At 41.6% G+C, this 20,490-nt stretch overlaps 1 protein-coding gene and 2 pseudogenes across 1 annotated transcript; all 3 read right to left on the bottom strand.

Annotated features, from left to right (window-relative positions):
* Window positions 1–519: 519 nt before the first annotated feature.
* LOC144323148 (rap1 GTPase-GDP dissociation stimulator 1 pseudogene) lies at window positions 520–7,166 on the bottom strand (annotated as a pseudogene).
* Window positions 7,167–11,182: 4,016 nt separating this feature from the next.
* On the bottom strand, window positions 11,183–12,318 carry LOC144322922 (olfactory receptor 6C4-like). Its single transcript, XM_077913171.1, has one exon. The coding sequence runs from the start codon at window positions 12,316–12,318 to the stop codon at window positions 11,392–11,394; it is 927 nt and encodes a 308-aa protein (XP_077769297.1). The 3' UTR covers window positions 11,183–11,391.
* Window positions 12,319–18,548: 6,230 nt separating this feature from the next.
* On the bottom strand, window positions 18,549–19,270 carry LOC144322921 (small ribosomal subunit protein eS6 pseudogene; annotated as a pseudogene).
* Between the last annotated feature and the right edge of the window lie 1,220 nt (window positions 19,271–20,490).

The raw sequence follows: 20,490 nt of genomic DNA, 5'->3' as shown, positions 1-20,490 counted from the left end.
CACTCTGTAATTTGTCTGCGCCTCAGTTTCCTCCTCTGCCTATCAATGTTTGTGAAGTATAAAGTGTCGGTATGTACATAAGGGATGATTATTGTATGTAAACGGGGTTTCTTTGAGTTGTATAAAAAGTTAGCAATTGCCCAGTTCTTGGATTTTGAACCTGGGAACCTTAAGTTGAAGTTGGAGATCCCCATAAACTCCTTGAAAAAATAATGGGAGTGTGAATTTCATTTCTTCAGTTAAGGCCTTCAGAGACATGGTAAATTTGGACCAGGGGATTTTTAGTTACCAACAGTGAAGAAACCCTAAGGTTTAAGAACAGTCTCTCCATAACCCATGAGCAGGTGTGGCCTAAGCTGAGGGCCCTCTATGAGACTGGGCCACCCCCGGACCCCCATCGATATCGGCCAGGTGACTGGGTATACGTGCATAGATACCAACACCGGATGCTTCAACCTCACTGGAAGGGACCTTACACTGTGATCCTGACCACTCCCACCGCTCTGAAGGTCGACAGGATTACTCCCTGGGTCCACTACACCCACGTCCGGCCAGTTGACCCACACGCTGGTTCTCAAGGACTTTGTTCCAGAACGGAAAAGCCAACCGAACAAGGACAATCCCCTAAAGCTAAAACTGAGCCGTAATCACTTATTTCCCACCTCCAAGACTCCCTACTCTGAGGTTGTCCTTCAAAATAGAAGGGGAGGAGGAGGGGCAAGATGGCGGATGATTAGGGTCCCCAAGTCACCTGTCCCCACCAAATTACCTAGACAACCTTCAAATCATCCTGAAAATCTACAAATTTGGCCTGAGATTTAAAGAGAACAGCTGGAATGCTACAGTGAGAAGAGTTCACACTTCTATCAAGGTAGGAACACGGGAAAAAAGAAATAAAGAACAAAAGGCATCCAAGGGGGAGGGGCCCAGCGAGGAGCCAGGCTAAGGCCGGGGCGAGTGTCCCCAGGACAGGAGAGCCCCGTCCCGGAGGAGCAGGAGCTGCACCAATCTTCCTGGGCAGAAAGGCGGTCGCAGGGAGTTGGAGCAGGAACCAGGAGGGTCGGGGACGCCCTCAGGCTCCCTGAGACACTAACAGACACCTGCGCACCCAGGAGAGTGCGCCGAGCTCCCTAAGGGCTGCAGCGCCAACGGCGGGACCTGGGAGCAGCTCGGAGGGGCTCAGGCGGAGGCTCTGCGCGGAGGGGGTGCGAGTCCGGGAGCAGCTCAGAGGTGGCTCCAGCAGAGGAAGAGGCTCCGTGCAGAGGGGGCTGCGCGGCTCTGGGAGAAGCTCGGAGGGGCTCGGGCAGCGGCTCCGCGGAGGGGGCTGCGTGGCCGGGAGCGTGAATCCAACAGCGAAGGCCGCGGAGCACTGGGCGCCCGGGAGACAGCCCAGGATCCGGCCTCTCCCCGGGACAGGCAGAGGCCGGGAGGGCCCAGGACAGCAAGGACGCTATTGCCCCCAGCTGAGCAGATCAGCAGCCCCGCCCCGGAGCCTTCAAGCCCTGCAGACAGAGAGCTCTGTAGTTACTGCGGGAGCTGAATCCAGGGCTGCAGAGCTGGCCCCGCCACTGCGGTTGTTCCTCCAGCGGCCTCCACTGAACCCTGCAGCAGGCAGGGGGCAGAGCAGCTCCCCCAAGTGCTAACACCTGAAAATAAGCACAACAGGCCCCTCCCCCAGAAGACCAGCAAGACAGACAAATTCCAGCGGAAGTCAAGGGACTTAAAGTATACAGAATCAGAAGATACTTCCCCATGATTTTTTTTTCTTTTTGATTTCTCTTTGCTTCCCCCACCCTTTTTTTCCTTTCTTTCTTTTTCTTTCACTTTTTCATCTCTTTTTTCTTTCTCTTCATTTTTTCTTTTTTTTATTCTCTTTTCTTTCCTTCTTTCTCTCTCTTTATCTCCTTTTCCCAATACAACTTGTTTTGGCCACTCTGCACTGAGAAAAATGACTAGAAGGAAAACCTCACCTCAAAAGAAAGAATCAGAAACAGTCCTCTCTCTCACAGAGTTACAAAATCTGGATTACAATTCAATGTCAGAAAGCCAATTCAGAAGCACTATTATACAGCTACTGGTGGCTCTAGAAAAAAGCATAAAGGACTCAAGAGACTTCATGACTGCAGAATATAGATCCAATCAGGCAGAAATTAAAAATCAACTGAATGAGACGCAATCCAAACTAGAAGTCCTAACGACGAGGGTTAACGAGGTGGAAGAACGAGTGAGTGACATAGAAGACAAGTTGATGGCAAAGAGGGAAACTGAGGATAAAAGAGACAGACAATTAAAAGACCATGAGGTTAGATTAAGGGAAATAAACGACGGCCTGAGGAAGAAAAACCTACGTTTAATTGGGGTTCCCGAGGGCGCCGAAAGGGACAGAGGGCCAGAATATGTATTTGAACAAATCCTAGCTGAAAACTTTCCTAATCTGGGAAGGGAAACAGGCATTCTGATCCAGGAAATAGAGAGATCCCCCCCCCTAAAATCAATAAAAACCGTTCAACACCTCGACATCTAATAGTTGAGCTTGCAAATTCCAAAGATAAAGAGAAGATCCTTAAAGCGGCAACAGACAAGAAATCCCTGACTTTTATGGGGAGGAGTATTAGGGTAACAGCAGACCTCTCCACAGAGACCTGGCAGGCCAGAAAGGGCTGGCAGGATATATTCAGGGTCCTCCATGAGAAGAACATGCAACCAAGAATACTTTATCCAGCAAGGCTCTCATTCAGAATGGAAGGAGAGATAAAGAGCTTCCACGACAGGCAGGAACTGAAAGAATATGTGACCTCCAAACCAGCCCTGCAAGAAATTTTAAGGGGGACTCTTAAAATTCCCCTTTAAGAAGAAGTTCAGTGGAACAATTCACAAAAACAAGGACTGAATAGATATCATGATGACACTAAACTCATATCTCTCAATAGTAACTCTGAACGTGAACGGGCTTAATGACCCCATCAGAAGGCGCAGGGTTTCAGACTGGATAAAAAAGCAGGACCCATCTATTTGCTGTCTACAAGAGACTCATTTTAGACAGAAGGACACCTACAGCCTGAAAACAAAAGGTTGGAGAACCATTTACCATTCAAACGGTCCTCAAAAGAAAGCAGGGGTAGCCATCCTTATATCAGATAAACTAAAATTTATCCCGACGACTGTAGTGAGAGATGAAGAGGGACACTATCTCATACTTAAAGGATCTATCCAACTAGAGGACTTACCAATCCTCAATATATATGCCCCGAATGTGAGAGCTGCCAAATATTTAAACCAATTAATAACCAAAGTGAAGAAATACTTAGATAATAATACGCTTATACTTGGTGACTTCAATCTAGCTCTTTCTCCCCTCGATAGGTCTTCTAAGCACAACATCTCCAAAGAAACGAGAGCTTTAAATGATACACTGGACCAGATGGTTTTCACAGATATCTACAGAACTTTACATCCAAACTCAACTGAATACACATTCTTCTCAAGTGCACATGGAACTTTCTCCAGAATAGACCACATACTGGGTCACAAATCGCGTCTGAACCGATACCAAAAGATTGGAACGTCCCCGGCATATTCTCAGACCATAATGCCTTGAAATTAGAACTAAATCACAACAAGAAGTTTGGAAGGACCTCAAACACGTGGAGGTTAAGGACCATCCTGCTAAAAGATAAAAGGGTCAACCGGGAAATTAAGGAAGCATTAAAAAGATTCATGGAAACTAATGAGAATGAAGATACAACCGTTCAAGTCTTTGGGATGCAGCAAAAGCAGTCCTAAGGGGGAAATACATCGCAATACAAGCATCCGTTCAAAAACTGGAAAGAACTCAAATACAAAAGCTAACCTTACACATAAAGGAGCTAGAGAAAAAACAGCAGATGGACCCTACGCCCAGCAGAAGAAGAGAGTTAATTAAAATTCGAGCAGAAATGAAATCGAGACCAGAACTGTGGAACAGATCAACAGAATCAGGAGTTGGTTCTTTGAAAGAATTAATAAGATAGATAAACCATTAGGAACCTTATTAAAAAGAAGAGAGACAAGACTCAAATTAATAAAATCATGAATGAGAAAGGAGAGATCACTACCAACACCAAGGAAATACAAACGATTTTAAAAACATATTATGAACAGCTATACGCCAATAAATTAGGCAATCTAGAAGAAATGGACGCATTCCTGGAAAGCCACAAACTACCAAAACTGGAACAGGAAGAAATAGAAAACCTGAACAGGCCGATAACCAGGGAGGAAATTGAAGCAGTCATCAAAAACCTCCCAAGACACAAGAGTCCAGGGCCAGATGGCTTCCCAGGGGAATTCTATCAAACGTTTAAAGAAGAAACCATACCTATTCTCCTAAAGCTGTTTGGAAAGATAGAAAGAGATGGAGTACTTCCAAATTTGTTCTATGAGGCCAGCATCACCTTAATTCCAAAACCAGACAAAGACCCCAGCAAAAAGGAGAATTACAGACCAATATCCCTGATGAACATGGATGCAAAAATTCTCAACAAGATACTAGCCAATAGGATCCAACAGCACATTAAGAAAATTATTCAGGGATCCCTGGGTGGCGCAGCGGTTTGGCGCCTGCCTTTGGCCCAGGGCACGATCCTGGAGACCCGGGATCGAATCCCACGTCGGGCTCCCGGTGCATGGAGCCTGCTTCTCCCTCTGCCTGTGTCTCTGCGCCTCTCTCTCTCTCTGTGACTATCATAAATAAATAAAAAAAATTAAAATAAAAAAAAAGAAAATTATTCACCATGACCAAGTAGGATTTATCCCCGGGACGCAAGGCTGGTTCAACACTCGTAAAACAATCAATGTGATTCATCATATCAGCAAGAGAAAAACCAAGAACCATAGGATCCTCTCATTAGATGCGGAGAAAGCATTTGACAAAATACAGCATCCATCCCTGATCAAAACTCTTCAGAGTGTAGGGATAGAGGGAACTTTCCTCGACATCTTAAAAGCCACTTACGAAAAGCCCACAGCAAATATCATTCTCAATGGGGAAGCACTGGGAGCCTTTCCCCTAAGACCAGGAACAAGACAGGGATGTCCACTCTCACCACTGCTATTCAACATAGTACTGGAAGTCCTAGCCTCAGCAATCAGACAACAAAAAGACATTAAAGGCATTCAAATTGGCAAAGAAGAAGTCAAACTCTCCCTCTTCGCCGATGACATGATACTCTACATAGAAAACCCAAAAGTCTCCACCCCAAGATTGCTAGAACTCATACAGCAATTCGGTAGCGTGGCAGGATACAAAATCAATGCCCGGAAATCAGTGGCATTTCTATACACTAACAATGAGACTGAAGAAAGAGAAATTAAGGAGTCAATCCCCTTTACAATTGCACCCAAAAGCATAAGATACCTAGGAATAAACCTCACCAAAGAGGTAAAGGATCTATACCCTCAAAACTATAGAACACTTCTGAAAGAAATTGAGGAAGACACAAAGAGATGGAAAAATATTCCATGCTCATGGATTGGCAGAATTAATATTGTGAAAATGTCAATGTTACCCAGGGCAATATACACGTTTAATGCAATCCCTATCAAAATACCATGGACTTTCTTCAGAGAGTTAGAACAAATTATTTTAAGATTTGTGTGGAATCAGAAAAGACCCCGAATAGCCAGGGGAATTTTAAAAAAGAAAACCATATCTGGGGGCATCACAATGCCAGATTTCGGGTTGTACTACAAAGCTGTGGTCATCAAGACAGTGTGGTACTGGCACAAAAACAGACACATAGATCAATGGAACAGAATAGAGAACCCAGAAGTGGACCCTGACTGTATGGTCAACTAATATTCGATAAAGGAGGAAAGACTATCCATTGGAAGAAAGTCTCTTCAATAAATGGTGCTGGGAAAATTGGACATCCACATGCAGAAGAATGAAACTAGACCACTCTCTTACACCATACACAAAGATAAACTCAAAATGGATGAGAGATCTAAATGTGAGACAAGATTCCATCAAAATCCTAAAGGAGAACACAGGCAACACCTTTTTTGAACTAAGCCACAGTAACTTCTCGCAAGATACATTCACGAAGGCAAAAGAAACAAAAGTCAAAATGAACTATTGGGACTTCATCAAGATAAGAAGGTTTTGCACAGCAAAGGATACAGTCAACAAAACTAAAACCTTTTCCTACTTCAAATAGTTTCTGCATGGATTCATCTCCAAGAAGTAGAAAAACCATTAGATCTGAAGCGGTTTTGAGCTCAGCAATATCATGCCCTTTGTCACTATCCACTTTCTGCTGAACAATCTCTAGTAGACACTCTACCAGGCCTGCTTCAACCAGCTGTAGTTTAATAGCATCATTTTTCTGCCAGTGGAGCAAGAACTTCCAAAATCATTTCCCTTTTATCATGTTCTATTTGTTTCTTAAAGAGTTTTACTAGCTCTTCAGCAATGTTCGTACTGGCAAACTGTTCTTTACTTGACTCAAGTTCTGCTAAGTTACCAAATGCAACAAGACACATTTCTGTACGAGCTGCATTTTGGCAATGGATGCCCAGTAATTTCACTGGGGTAGGTATAACACCCATATTGATAAGCTGAGCTTGAAGGGAATCATTCTCATTGCTGTAGTTCATCAGCATACCACAAAAGACAGTAAAGAGCTTTTCATTGGTGGGATCTGTTATACTGCACAGTGACCTTAAATGGTCAATTATAATCTGTGCACCACCTGCTTGATCAACTGCACTTCTGCCCTCATGGCTATCATAACATATGCTTCCCAGAGCCCTGCCCATTTGAAGTAGCACTTCCTGGTCTTTGCTATTTAGCAGCTGCACCAATGGTGAAGTCAATCCAGTATCCATACATGGAATACGCATACATTCATTTTTGGCTACTTCTGCTATGACGTTAGCTACTTAGGCTGTGCAGGAAGACTGTGGAATCAACAGACTTACAAACAGCTGAAGTATTCCACTTCCTTGGATTTTTTTCACTCGTTTCCATATTATTTTGAGCCAGGGCTTGAAGCAGACAATCCAAGCATCCTTCTAAACTATCTTCAGTTCTGTCAACAGCTGTTATCTTCAACTTCTTCAAGGTATCACTGAGAGTATCTGCCATGTTTCTCCTGGAGGGTGAGGAGCCAGCAGGACGAGGCGAAGGTCCCCAGTGCGGCCGGCGTGGTGCTGTGTCCTCCCCTCCCTCTACCTCGGTCTCTCCCACAGCCAGGGAGGGACCCACGGGGGGGGGGGTCACTGGGGAGGAGGAGCTGCTGCTGCTGATCAAACAATTTATTATTTATTTGAGTGAGAGAGAAAGAGAGCATGATCAGGAGGAGGGTCAGAGGGAGAAGCAGACTCCTCGCTGAGCAAGGAGCCTGATGTGGCCCTCGATCCAGGACCCTGGGATCATGATCTGAGCCAAAGGCAGACACTTAACCAACTGAGCCACCCAGGTGCCCCCCCCCAAAAAATTAATTTCTAAATGCTTATATTATGAAGGCTGAGTGAAGCCCTACTTAGTGTTCTTAAACTTTGACTTACCCCAAGTACCTTCCTCCCTTATCGCAGCATACTTAGAGATATCCAGGGCACATGGAGTTGATGTAGTCAGTTCTAATAATCTCCTGACAAATGTTCTGATTGGCTTTGTCTGAAGTGGGGATAAGACCTTCTTCCTTGTGGCTATTGATGGAGGCAACTGGACAGAAGAGAGATGTAAATAAGCTGGCCTTGCTGCAGAGGGATTCCATGTAGAATGGCCAATATGTTTATACTCCTATTATATTAAACCAACCACTTTAGTATCTATTCTTACTAGTTAAGCCCCAGTTTCTTTTTTCCTTTTTTGTATATTTTTTGTTGGATTTCAATTTGCCAACATATAGCATAATACCCTGTGCTCATCTCGCCAAGTGCCCCCTCAGTGCCCGTCACCCAGTCACCCCAAACCCCCTCTCACCTCCGCTTCCACTACCCCTTGTTCTTTTCCCAGAGTTAGGATTCTATCATATTCTGTCTCCCTCACTGATATTTCCCACTCATTTTTCTCTCCTTTCCCCTTTATTCCCTTTTACTATTTTTTATATTCCCCAAATGAATGAGACCATATAATGTTTGTCCTTCTCCAAGTGACTTACTTCACTCAGCATAATACCCTCCAGTTCCATCCATGTCGAAACAAGTGGTGGGTATTTGTCGTTTCTTTTTTTATATATAATAAGTTTATTTTTATTGGTGTTCAATTTGCCAACATACAAAATAACACCCAGTGCTCATCCCCTCAAGTGCCCCCCTCAGTGCCCATCACCCATTCACTCCCACCCCCCACCCTCCTCCCCTTCCACCACCCCTAGTTCATTTCCCAGAGTTAGGAGTCTCTATGTTCTGTCTCCCTTTCTGATATTTCCCACACATTTCTTCTCCCTTCCCTGATATTCCCTTTCACAATTATTTATATTCCCCAAATGAATGAGAACATACACTGTTTGTCCTTCTCCGATTGACTTACTTCACTCAGCATAATACCCTCCAGTTCCATCCATGTCGAAGCAAATGGTGGGTATTGTCGTTTCTAATGGCTGAGGAATATTCCATTGTATACATAGACCACGGCTGCTTTATCCATTCGTCTGTCGATGGGCACCAAGGCTCTTTCCACAGTTTGGCTATTGTGGACATTGCTGCTATAAACATTGGGGTTCAGGTGTCCCAGTGTTTCATTTCATCTGTATCTTTGAGGTCAATCCCCAGCAGTGCAATTGCCGGGTGGTACTAAGCCCCAGTTTTTTGAGAAGGATATTGTTCACCATATAATACTGTTATAATGTGTATCACTCATTAAGCACTTAAGTATTGGCTTTTAAAAATGCTTTACACTATGATCTCATCTAATGCTCAAAACTATCATATGTGATAGACAAAATTATTATCCACATGTTAGAGTTTCAGAAAAGTAAGCCTTAGAGAGGTCAAGTAACAATCCCAAGGCAACTCATGAAGAAGATTGAGAATCTAGGATTGAAACTAAAGCCTATATTTTTGACTACTATATGGCATTGTGTTCCACTTCATCATAGACTTTGGCAGAAATGTGGATTTGAGTGAACCTGATGATGGAAATGTGGCTCTTTAAAACATTTCTGTATCAGGCGATAGCTCAGTGAGTGTGTGTTCATTCATAACCCTCTTGGGAGCTTCTCGGGTGAAATCTGAAACTGAACCCCACACTCAGAGGGTAGGGAGAACCTGAAGAAAGAGAGGCAGGCCACTCCAGGTTGGGAGGTAGCAGGTTTAGTAAGCAATTACATGTGAGGCTTGTCTTGGGTGGCAGCAAGACAAGTGGATCCCTGCACACACCTGGTGCATCTTAAAGTTTATAGAGACCCTAACCGGGTTTGGTCACATATACTGTGCAGGTGTTGTCAACACACCTTTATCTCGAGGCTATGTCCTTGGAGTACCCCTGGGACTGGGAAAGACAAGTGGAACCTACATTACTAGGATAGGGAAAGGAATGAGGAGCCTGTGATCATTGGGTCCAGCTCACAGGTCAATCAGTGGGATTATGTCTTTTGATGATGCTCCCCAACAATTTGTAATAAATTAATAGTTGTCACTAATCTCTAGTTTAGACACCAAGGAAACCAGTTATTCAAAATAGCAACAGCTTTACATGAAAGCTTGTCTACTGGTGACAGGAGGAATAAAGCCTACCAATTTATACATTTAGAAATTCAATATTCCACCTTATTTTCTATTTATTTATTTATTTATTTATTTATTTATTTATTTATTTATGATAGTCACACAGAGAGAGAGAGAGGTAGAGACACAGGCAGAGGGAGAAGCAGGCTCCATGCAAAGGGAGCCTGACGTGGGATTCGATCCCGGGTCTCCAGGATCGCGCCCTGGGCCAAAGGCAGGCGCCAAACTGCTGCACCACCCAGGGATCCCTAGAAATTCAATATTCCAAAGACTCAGCTTTTATTCAAGATACCAGGTACCCTTCAATATTTTCCATGCTTCTGGAAGTTTTCTCTTATAACCAATCCATTACAGCTTGTTTTTTAACGCCCAAGAAGCATCATTAAACTCAACAATATTACCACATAGAAAGCATGTGTACACACTAGGTGATGTTCCACTTGTACTTCAAACAGTAACCAGAATTCTACAATGCATTAAGATATTACTAAACTATGTGGAAGTCCTCAGATTTCCAAATATATTCTTAGCTCCTTTGAAGTTGAGGTCCTATCACCATCAGTTATATTCAAGTAGTTGTTACCTCAAATCCATGTGTAGAGTTCTTGGTTAGGGTAGTCTATTCCTCTTTGATTGCTAAGAGTCATACATTCTAAATATAAACCATATTACTACTTTATGTTCATTATCATTTATGAAATAGACATCCATGGCTTATGTCATAACTGAAACCAAAAATTGGGGGAAGAGTTAAGAGAATGGAGTCATATCACAGAATTTTTCCTTTCTAATATCTAACAAAAGTAAGGAAGCAGGTGAAAATAAAATTACAATAGGAAAAAAAAAAACGCTAGAAACTACTAGAGAAGAGAGAGTGGGAGATCTCAGCCATTAACTTAAAAACATATCAGCCAGGAAAAGAAACAATAGATCCTGTCTAGAAGTGAGAGGCTTTTAACCTTGACTCTTGAAGTCTTTTCCAACCACAACTTCTGGAAAATGGACGTGTAAGTTGACAAAATCTTGGGGGTTTTCACCTCATTCAGAGAAAAGTGGAACAAATATATATCCTTTTTTTCCCTTTAGGGAAGGTTGGAAGTTTTAATGGCTACAGTTGAAAGATGAAGAATGACAAAGGGGATGAGATCAAAATTAGTGACACTTTGATGGAGTCATAGTCTTCAGGACTCTATGAGGGAGAACTATGTCATTGCTCGATTTCCTTCAAAATAATGCTGATAATATAACTTTCTTTCTTAAAAACTTCTCTTGACTCACCAGTATCAACTAACTCTGTAGTTTGTAATTAAATAATACCTTCATGATGGCCTCTCTTTCTCACTCTAAATTCTTATCATTCCACTCTTCTAAATAAGCAATATGTCTTGCTTTCTGAATTTCAAGTAATTTCTGGAAAATAGTTAATTCTCTCCAACTGTTCTTTTTTATGAATTCTTATTTTCCACTCTAATAGCACTTACCATGCCATTTTATTTTTTGTAAACTTATTACATAAATTTACAGTTTATGCACTCTTCTATCATGCAGATTCCTTGAAATTAGTACATATGTCATCCTTATATTTATCATCAAAGGTCAGTTCACCATTTGAAACATAGTAGGCACTCAATACACATTTAGTAAGTGAAATATATTTTTCATGGAAATGTATTCTGTCTTTTAAAGCTTCACAATCTTTTTGATGGTGTCCTTGAATGCTTGCTTCACTTGCTGATTTCTTAGAGTATAAATGAAGGGGTTTAACAAGGGAGTAATTGAGGTAATGAGTACAGCCATTCCTTTGTTGAAAGTACCTTCTTCTTTTGCAGAGGGATTAATGTACATAAACATGCAGCTGCAATAAGAGAGGGAGACAACAATCATGTGGGAGGAACAAGTGGAAAAAGCCTTTTTCCTTTGCTGGGCAGAAGGGATCCTCAAAATGGTCCTGATAATGTATGTATAAGAAAATGTCACCAGCAGCAGTGTAACCACTAGAGTCACAGATGCCACAAAAAGGATTATCATTTCTAGGAGGCTTGTGTCTGAGCAGGCAATCTCCAATAGAGGCCCATAGTCACAGAAATAGTGATTCAGAATATTGGAGGCACAGAAATCCACCTGGCTCATCAGGATGATTGGGGGTAAGATAGCTAGGAATCCTCCCAGCCACGAGCAGAACACGAGTTGTATGCAGACCCTATTGCTCATAATGGTCAGGTAATGCAAGGGTTTGCATATGGCAACATAGCGGTCATAGGACATAGAAGCCAAGAGGTAAAATTCTGTTGCCCCAAGAAATATGGCAAAAAAATATTGAATAAAGCATCCAGCAAAACTGATGACTTTATTTCCTGTTGTCACACTGGTCAGAAATCTGGGAATAAAAATGGATGTGAAGGAAACTTCTAAGAAGGAGAAATTCCGGAGGAAGAAATACATGGGGGTCTGGAGGTGAGGATCTACTAGAGTGAGAATGATAATCGTCAAATTTCCCAGGACACTTATCACATAGATGAGGAACAAAAAGATGCATATCACGACTTGGACCTCAGGTTGATTTGTGAAGCCCAACAGAATAAACTCAGTAAACGTCCTGTTTTTCATTGTTGATGTGTAGGAGATCTAAAGGAAAGAGGTGAGTGATGAAAACTCAAGTTTCTCAGGGTAGGAGAGACAAAGCTGATTCTAATGAGTCACATCATATCTTACTCTCTCTTCAGTTGACCCAAACCAGCATCACATTGCATTGGACTTGGCTCCATGGAAGCCCAATATCTTCTATGTGAATGACCTAATTTCTAAAGTCTTTTTAATCCTCAAGTTGATATATTCCTAGACACCTAACAGACTATTACAGAATAATTACTCAATTTTTTTCCAGAAGAATAACATTTTGAACCTATCCTTTACTCCCAAAATGTTTATTAAATCCCCACATTTAAGTCACTTTGCTCTGACTCTATTAATATATCATACTTGTGCTCTTGGTAGAACTATTTATATCAGATTGGGTTTTCCATACTTTCCTCTCCTCTCCCTATGCCCTTCCCCCTTCCCTGTACTATTTGACGTTTCTCTGGCTGTCTGACAGAGATCCTCATCTCCGTTATTGCCCAAGTCTCTGACTTCCTTGTTTCAACAACCGATAAGATATTCCTAACAAGGATATGGTTGAAGGTTTTGATGTATAAGTGATTTTTTTCCCGCAGCCTCTATTTCTTTAGAAGCATAAATTTGTAATAAGCCTTTAAGATCTTTGGGTCAGTACTACCTCGTATTATATTGTGAGGATTTTTGACTACACCCACAAAGCTCTGGTGTCAATAAATTGTATTAATTGGCATTTTCTTATATGTTTCTCTGCCATGTTCGAATTCCTGTGGGTAGATTTGGGATATATCTCTGAGAATAGAGATCCTGAGCTATCCACAGGCAGCACCTTGGAGTGGATTTTGCTCAAAGTCTTAAATAGTTCTCGATGGCAAACTAAGGATGACAGTTTATCATGCCTCAAACTTTCCTGTTTTCTATTCGTCATGTATAGAAACCAGGAAGAGGAACATTCATGTTTCTGACAAGAAGAATCCTTTGAAGATAAATTGGTAATCCCCAAGGACGAAAAATTTGCTGGTGGTATCCTACATGCATTTTTATTTTTCTGATTCAGAGGCAAAGACAATATAAAAAGCCCTTCTAAATCGCATGCATATAGGTTAGAAAAAATAATGTTTTCAGATTTGTTCTTGTCAATCTCCCCATTATTCCATACAGCTGTTGGAGGCACTAGGTGATATTAAGCTTTGACTTGGATTTGCCGATAGCCCTCCCCTTCTTGTTTGTACTAACCTGAGGTCTTTGGCAAGTACTGCATTTTCATCCCGATTTTCATGATCGATTGACTTCATGATCCACATTTATAGAATAATAACATCAGTGACTTTAGAAACATGCTATGCTTGCACCCTCAACAATCTGAATGACTGCAGTGGGATATTTCCCTTGTTGTTCCTAAGAGGTAAATCAAAGGTGAGGTGTGACATGATAGTCCCTAAGTAGTATAAAATTTAATGTGTTATTGGCTTCCCATCCACATTCTAACCTTCTCTCTTCTTTTATGTTCCTGGAGTCACTAGCCATAGCGGCTATTTATTTATTTAAAATTTAACGTGTTATTGGCTTCCCATCCACATTCTAACCTTCTCTCTTCTTTTGTGTTCCTGGAGTCACTAGCCATAGCGGCTATTTATTTATTTACTTTAAGCAATTGAATTATAATTGACATACAGTATTACATTAGTTTCAGGTGTGCAACTTAATGGTTTTATATTTTTATGCATTATGAAATGTTCACCACACTAGGTCTAGTTACTATCTGCCACCATAAAAGTAAATCAGCGTTATTGATTGTCACCTGTGCTGTACATTAACTATATCTCTGTGACTTATTTTGCAACTGAAATTTGTACCTATTAATCCCCTTCACCTATTTTGCTTCATTCCTCCGAATGTCTCCCCTCACTGGTAGCCATCAGCTCATTCTTGTATCATTGAGTCTGTTTCTCTTTTGTTTTGTGTGTTCTTAGATTCCACATATAAACATTGTACTCTTGATGAAAGTACCCAAGTCAGTGGGTCTTACCTAGGAAGCATGTTACCTTCCATTCTATGAATCCAAATCAGAATCAAATCATAGTTTCAGAGAGGCCCATCCTTCCCATATATAATTAAAAAAAAACCAAATAAACAAATAAATCATAGTTCCTGAGAGGCCCATCCTTTACATATATAATAAAAAAGAAACAAAGGAACTACTAACCCTCACCCCGGCAATGATAGAACTAGAAAAGTAGACTTTGATAGATGGAAAATTCCTTGATCTTTTTGTTCTGGGGGAGATAATTTTGAAGTTCTTAGGAGGTAGGGTTTGGGCTTCTCTGTAGCTTCTGTGTTAGGCAGAGTGACACGGGTTTTATCTGCTCTTTTGAGAACAGACACATGGGGATCAATTTCCTGAAGAAGCTAAACATGCCCTGTGGACTTCAGTTTAAAACCTTCACACGAAGTTGTTGACAACTTTGAGAACAAGTTGTAAACATATGGCTGAGGAGAGAAGGTCCAGAGAGACCATAATAACAGGTTCCATGAGAGAACCTGTCACAGACATGAGGTTTATGAAGCTGAAAGCAATGGCGCAAGATCCCTGAGGATTGGTATGCCTGGCCTACTGATTGCTCCTATTATCTCTCCCTTTAATAATCTAGTTTGGCCGGTGCTCACTTCACAGTGAATTACCATAATGTTAATAGCCTCCATTAATATCTGTATACCTAATTTTACTGAAATTAATAGGAATCAGCAACTGAAAATACTTTACTGTTATAGATGTGGCTCATATATTCTACTCTGTGAATAGTTCTTCACCTTTGAGGGAATGATGATACATAGTCACTCACCTTTCCATGGGGTATTTGGGGAGCGTTGACAATGCCCATACCTTTATAGATCTTAACCATGTCCCACTTATTCCAAACCACCGGTATGACATCATATTGATAACATCTTCCTGCAAGGAAATCCAAACTGTCCAACCAGGTGTAGGCCATTGCATCCTGCAAAATTCAAGGCACTGCTACCTCAGTGAAACTTCTGGAAATTTCTGGCGCTGCTACTTCAGTGAATTTACTTGTCAGCCCAGGGATGACCCGTATCTGATCAGTAAGTAACCAACTCTTCACTGACATAAGCACTATTTTATTTTATTTTATTTTATTTTATTTTATTTTATTTTATTTTATTTTTATTATTTAAAAACTATTTTTAATTGAAGTTCAATTTGCTAACATATAATATAACACCCAGTGCTCATCCCATCAAGTGCCCCCCTCAGTGCCCATCACCCAGTCACCCCATCCCCCATGCCCACTTCCCTTCCACTACCTCTTGTTTGTTTCCCAGAATTAGGAGTCTCTCAAGGGACAATGCTCTGCATCACTTGCCAACAGGGAAATACAAATCAAAACCACAATGAGATACCACCTCACACCAGTGAAAATGGGGAAAATTAACAAGGCAGGAAACCACAAATGTTGGAGAGGATGCGGAGAAAAGGAACCCTCTTACACTGTTGGTGGGAATGTGAACAGCCACTCTGGAAAACTGTGTGGAGGTTCCTCAAAGAGTTAAAAATAGACCTGCCCTACGACACAGCAATTGCACTGTTGGGGATTTACCCCAAAGATACAGATGCAGTGAAACGCCGGGACACCTGCACCCTGATGTTTCTAGCAGCAATGTCCACAATAGTCAAACTGTGGAAGGAGCCCCGGTGTCCATCGAAAGATGAATAGATAAAGAAGATGTGGTTTATGTATACAATGGAATATTACTCAGCCATTAGAAACGACAAATACCCACCATTTGCTTCAACGTGGTTGGAACTGGAGGGTATTATGCTGAGTGAAGTAAGTCAATCGGAGAAGGACAAACAGTATATGTTCTCATTCATTTGGGGAATATAAATAATAGTGAAAGGGAATATAAGGGAAGGGAGAAGAAATGTGTGGGAAATATCAGAAAGGGAGACAGAACATAAAGACTCCTAACTCTGGGAAACGAACTAGGTAGGGGTGGTGGATGGGGAGGAGGGCGGTGGGTGGGTGTGAATGGGTGACGGGCACTGAGGGGGGCACTTGACGGGATGAGCACTGGGTGTTATTTTGTATGTTGGCAAATTGAACACCAATAAAAAAAATAAATGTATTATTTTTAAAAAAGGAGCAAGGTCTTGGGTAAGTGTTCTGTCATTTTCTCTGGAGATTTTTGACAAATTTTCCTGCCTACAATTTGTGGCCAAGACAACTATATCCTGATCAAATTAGTGAATTCTGATTACAAATTTCCCTGAGGGTTACTTGTTTTTTTCCCAGAATTGATCCCCTGAGTCTGTCATAGAAGGGTCTTTAAAGAAAATATCCCTTTTCATTGAATAGAGAGCTCAGAAGCCTCTTACATGACCTAAAGCTTCAGAACCTTAGATCCCAGAGGGGAAACATGAACCATAGCACAAGAGGGAAGCTTCCAGCCTCAACTCTCCCTAAGCCTTCTGCTACGTGATTTACATGTTGACTATGCAACAGAATTTTGTCCTTGGATAGCTATGTTTTAGGATTGTTGGAGGACAGAGAGAAAAGAATGAGTCAAGAATAGTTTTCTCTGGAAATGTAATCCTGTGACTATTTCTACAGAGCTGCCACCATATTTTGCTGCAAGTCTGAGCTCTTTTCATGTAACCACATAGGACTTTCCAGACCATACACTCCCTGCTCTCTCTTTTTAGGGGATTCTAAGAGACCTGATAAGCTTGTATTTTCCTTGGGCTGGTGGGTTCCTGAGGCCGCTTCTCAGATAACCAGTCAGTGTATAGAAATGAGGGAGCTAAAAAAAAAAAAAAAGAAATGAGTGAGCTGCAGATGATACCTTCCTTTGCCAGGGCTCAGAAATGACCCAAGACCAATGTTTCTGAATCAGTAGCCAAATTATTGCTCTTAGGACCTTCCTTGCACTTATTCTGAGAAAACAGGCTCAGAAACACATTTTAAAAATGAAGCTAAAGGATACTCCTCCCCGAGAAGAAAATAGGCCTCTTTGCAAACACTGGCTTGCTATAGGAGGGGAGATATGCAGTAGGTCCCTAGGAAAGAATTTTCCAAACTTTATTATATATCTCATCAGTGAAAATTTTTAAATAAAGTTGAGGGAGTATTACCAATGTATGTGTGTGTTAATTAATTTTAAAATTATTTACATATTTAATGGAACATCTGCAAAATCAGTAATAGTCATATACTATGGGGTTTTAACAGAACATAGAGCATGAAAATATAAAACAAAAATGTTCTACTAATCAAGAAATATGAAACTCTACATTCCCTTTACTGGGAGGTAAAGGGTAAGTCGAGTCCTCTCTCGACTGAGAGGAGGGTAAATATAATAAGTAACTATAGACTTTAATAATTTTTGTGCACCTAACAACTAAGTGGGCCTCAAAAATTAACAAAATAAAAATTGGTAGACCTATTAAGAAAGAGTTAAAGGGTGCCTGGGTGACTCAGTCAGTTAAGTGCATGCCTTTGACTCAGGTCTTGATCCTGGGGTCCTGGGATCAAGCCCCACGTAGGGCTCCCTGCTGTGAGGAGTCAGTTTCTCTCTTCTTCAGCCCTCCTCCCACTCGTGCTGGCTTGTGCACTCTATATAGAAAGAAAGAAAGAAAGAAAGAAAGAAAGAAAGAAAGAAAGAAAGAGAAAGAAAGAAAAAGTTAAAACTAAAATCATGGTAGCTCAGTTGGTTAAGTCATGATCTCAGGGTTCTGGGATCAAGTCCTGCATCTGGCTCCCTGATAAGCAGGGAATCTGCTTGCTTCTCTCACTCTGCTCTTCCCCTTGCGCATGCTCTCTCTGTGTCTCTCTCAAATAAATAAATAAATAAATAAATAAATAAATAAATAAACTCTGTAAAAATAAAACAAAATCATGGTGGAATTTTTTAGCTATAAAATCAATAGTAGGACATGACAAAAATATATACATCTGAGGCACATGATTAAAATCTGGATTTTTTTATAAATTTAGTTTTTATTGGTGTTCAATTTGCCAACATGTAGAATAACACCCAGTGCTCATCCCATCAAGTGCCCACCTCAGTGTCCGTCACCCAGTCACTCCCCCCCCCCCGCCCACTTCCCCTTCCACCCTGCCTAGTTCGTTTCCCAGAGTTAGGAGTCTCTCATTTTCTTTTTTTTTTTTTTTGGGAGGGGTGTCTGATCTTATTTATTTTGTCACTCTTAGAAAATCTCATTTTTGACTGGACTCAGACTTAGAGGTAGAAGCTCTCAGGGAGGACAGCCTCTGTCTCTTGGCAATCTGTTCCTGGCGTTTTTCTTTGGCCTCCTTCATTCTCTTGGCCAAAAGTTTAGCATATTCTGCAGCCTCTTCCTTATTTTTCTTAGTACGCTGTTTCTTCAAAGCAATACGCCGACGTTTGTGTTGGAGGACACGTGGAGTAACAAGACGCTGAATCTTGGGTGCTTTGGTTCTAGGTTTCTTACCTTCTTTGTTTAGGGGCTTTCCAGCAGCATACTGGCGGGCATCGTCTTCTTTTGACAGATTAGAAAGCTTTGGGATTCTGCTGGCTCTTTTGGGCCACAGGCGACGAGGCACAGTAGTATCAGTGAGTCCAGGAGTATCCTTCTCCCCTTTTTTCACAATAACCAAATTGAGAACACTGAGATTGGCATCCACAATGCAACCCCGAGCAGATTCGCGCTTCCTCTCTTCAGGCCGCCTTGGTCGGGAGCAGGGAAGCCCCTGACCCCCCACTGATTTGGCCCCCGGCACCCTTCCATTCCTCGCCCCGAGCACGAGCACTGGCAGCAACTTCTGTGGCCGCACGCTTCTCATACAAGGTACGCAGGTTGCGCCCATCAGCCACTTCAATGAGTTTCGGGCAGCCAGTAGCTGGGAAAGAGATGTTCAGCTTCATCCTGGAGTGGCCTACCACCTCGGAGCACCACGAAGAGACCCGGCTTCCACTTAGCCCTCACCTCGTAGCAGGAGTCTCTCATGTTCTGTCTCCCTCTCTGATATATCCCACTCATTTTTTGATCCTTTCCCCTTTACTCCCTTTCACTATTTTCTATATTCCCCAAATGAATGAAACCATATAACCATATAATGGATTTAATAAATAAGGTATGGGCATTGTCAACGCTCCCCAAATACCCCATGGAAAGGTGAGTGACTATGTATCATCATTCCCTCAAAGGTGAAGAACTATTCACAGAGTAGAATATATGAGCCACATCTATAACAGTAAAGTATTTTCAGTTGCTGATTCCTATTAATTTCAGTAAAATTAGGTATACAGATCTTAATGGAGGCTATTAACATTATGGTAATTCACTGTGAAGTGAGCACCGGCCAAACTAGATTATTAAAGGGAGAGATAATAGGAGCAATCAGTAGGCCAGGCATACCAATCCTCAGGGATCTTGCGCCATTGCTTTCAGCTTCATAAACCTCATGTCTGTGACAGGTTCTCTCATGGAACCTGTTATTATGGTCTCTCTGGACCTTCTCTCCTCAGCCATATGTTTACAACTTGTTCTCAAAGTTGTCAACAACTTCGTGTGAAGGTTTTAAACTGAAGTCCACAGGGCATGTTTAGCTTCTTCAGGAAATTGATCCCCATGTGTCTGTTCTCAAAAGAGCAGATAAAACCCGTGTCACTCTGCCTAACACAGAAGCTACAGAGAAGCCCAAACCCTACCTCCTAAGAACTTCAAAATTATCTCCCCCAGAACAAAAAGATCAAGGAATTTTCCATCTATCAAAGTCTACTTTTCTAGTTCTATCATTGCCGGGGTGAGGGTTAGTAGTTCCTTTGTTTCTTTTTTATTATATATGTAAAGGATGGGCCTCTCAGGAACTATGATTTATTTGTTTATTTGGTTTTTTTTTAATTATATATGGGAAGGATGGGCCTCTCTGAAACTATGATTTGATTCTGATTTGGATTCATAGAATGGAAGGTAACATGCTTCCTAGGTAAGACCCACTGACTTGGGTACTTTCATCAAGAGTACAATGTTTATATGTGGAATCTAAGAAACACACAAAACAAAAGAGAAACAGACTCAATGATACAAGAATGAGCTGATGGCTACCAGTGAGGGGAGACATTCGGAGGAATGAAGCAAAATAGGTGAAGGGGATTAATAGG

Source organism: Canis aureus, chromosome 11, assembly GCF_053574225.1.
Source record: "Canis aureus isolate CA01 chromosome 11, VMU_Caureus_v.1.0, whole genome shotgun sequence".
Taxonomy (NCBI): domain Eukaryota; kingdom Metazoa; phylum Chordata; class Mammalia; order Carnivora; family Canidae; genus Canis; species Canis aureus.
This window is presented reverse-complemented; position numbering and strand designations above follow the sequence as displayed.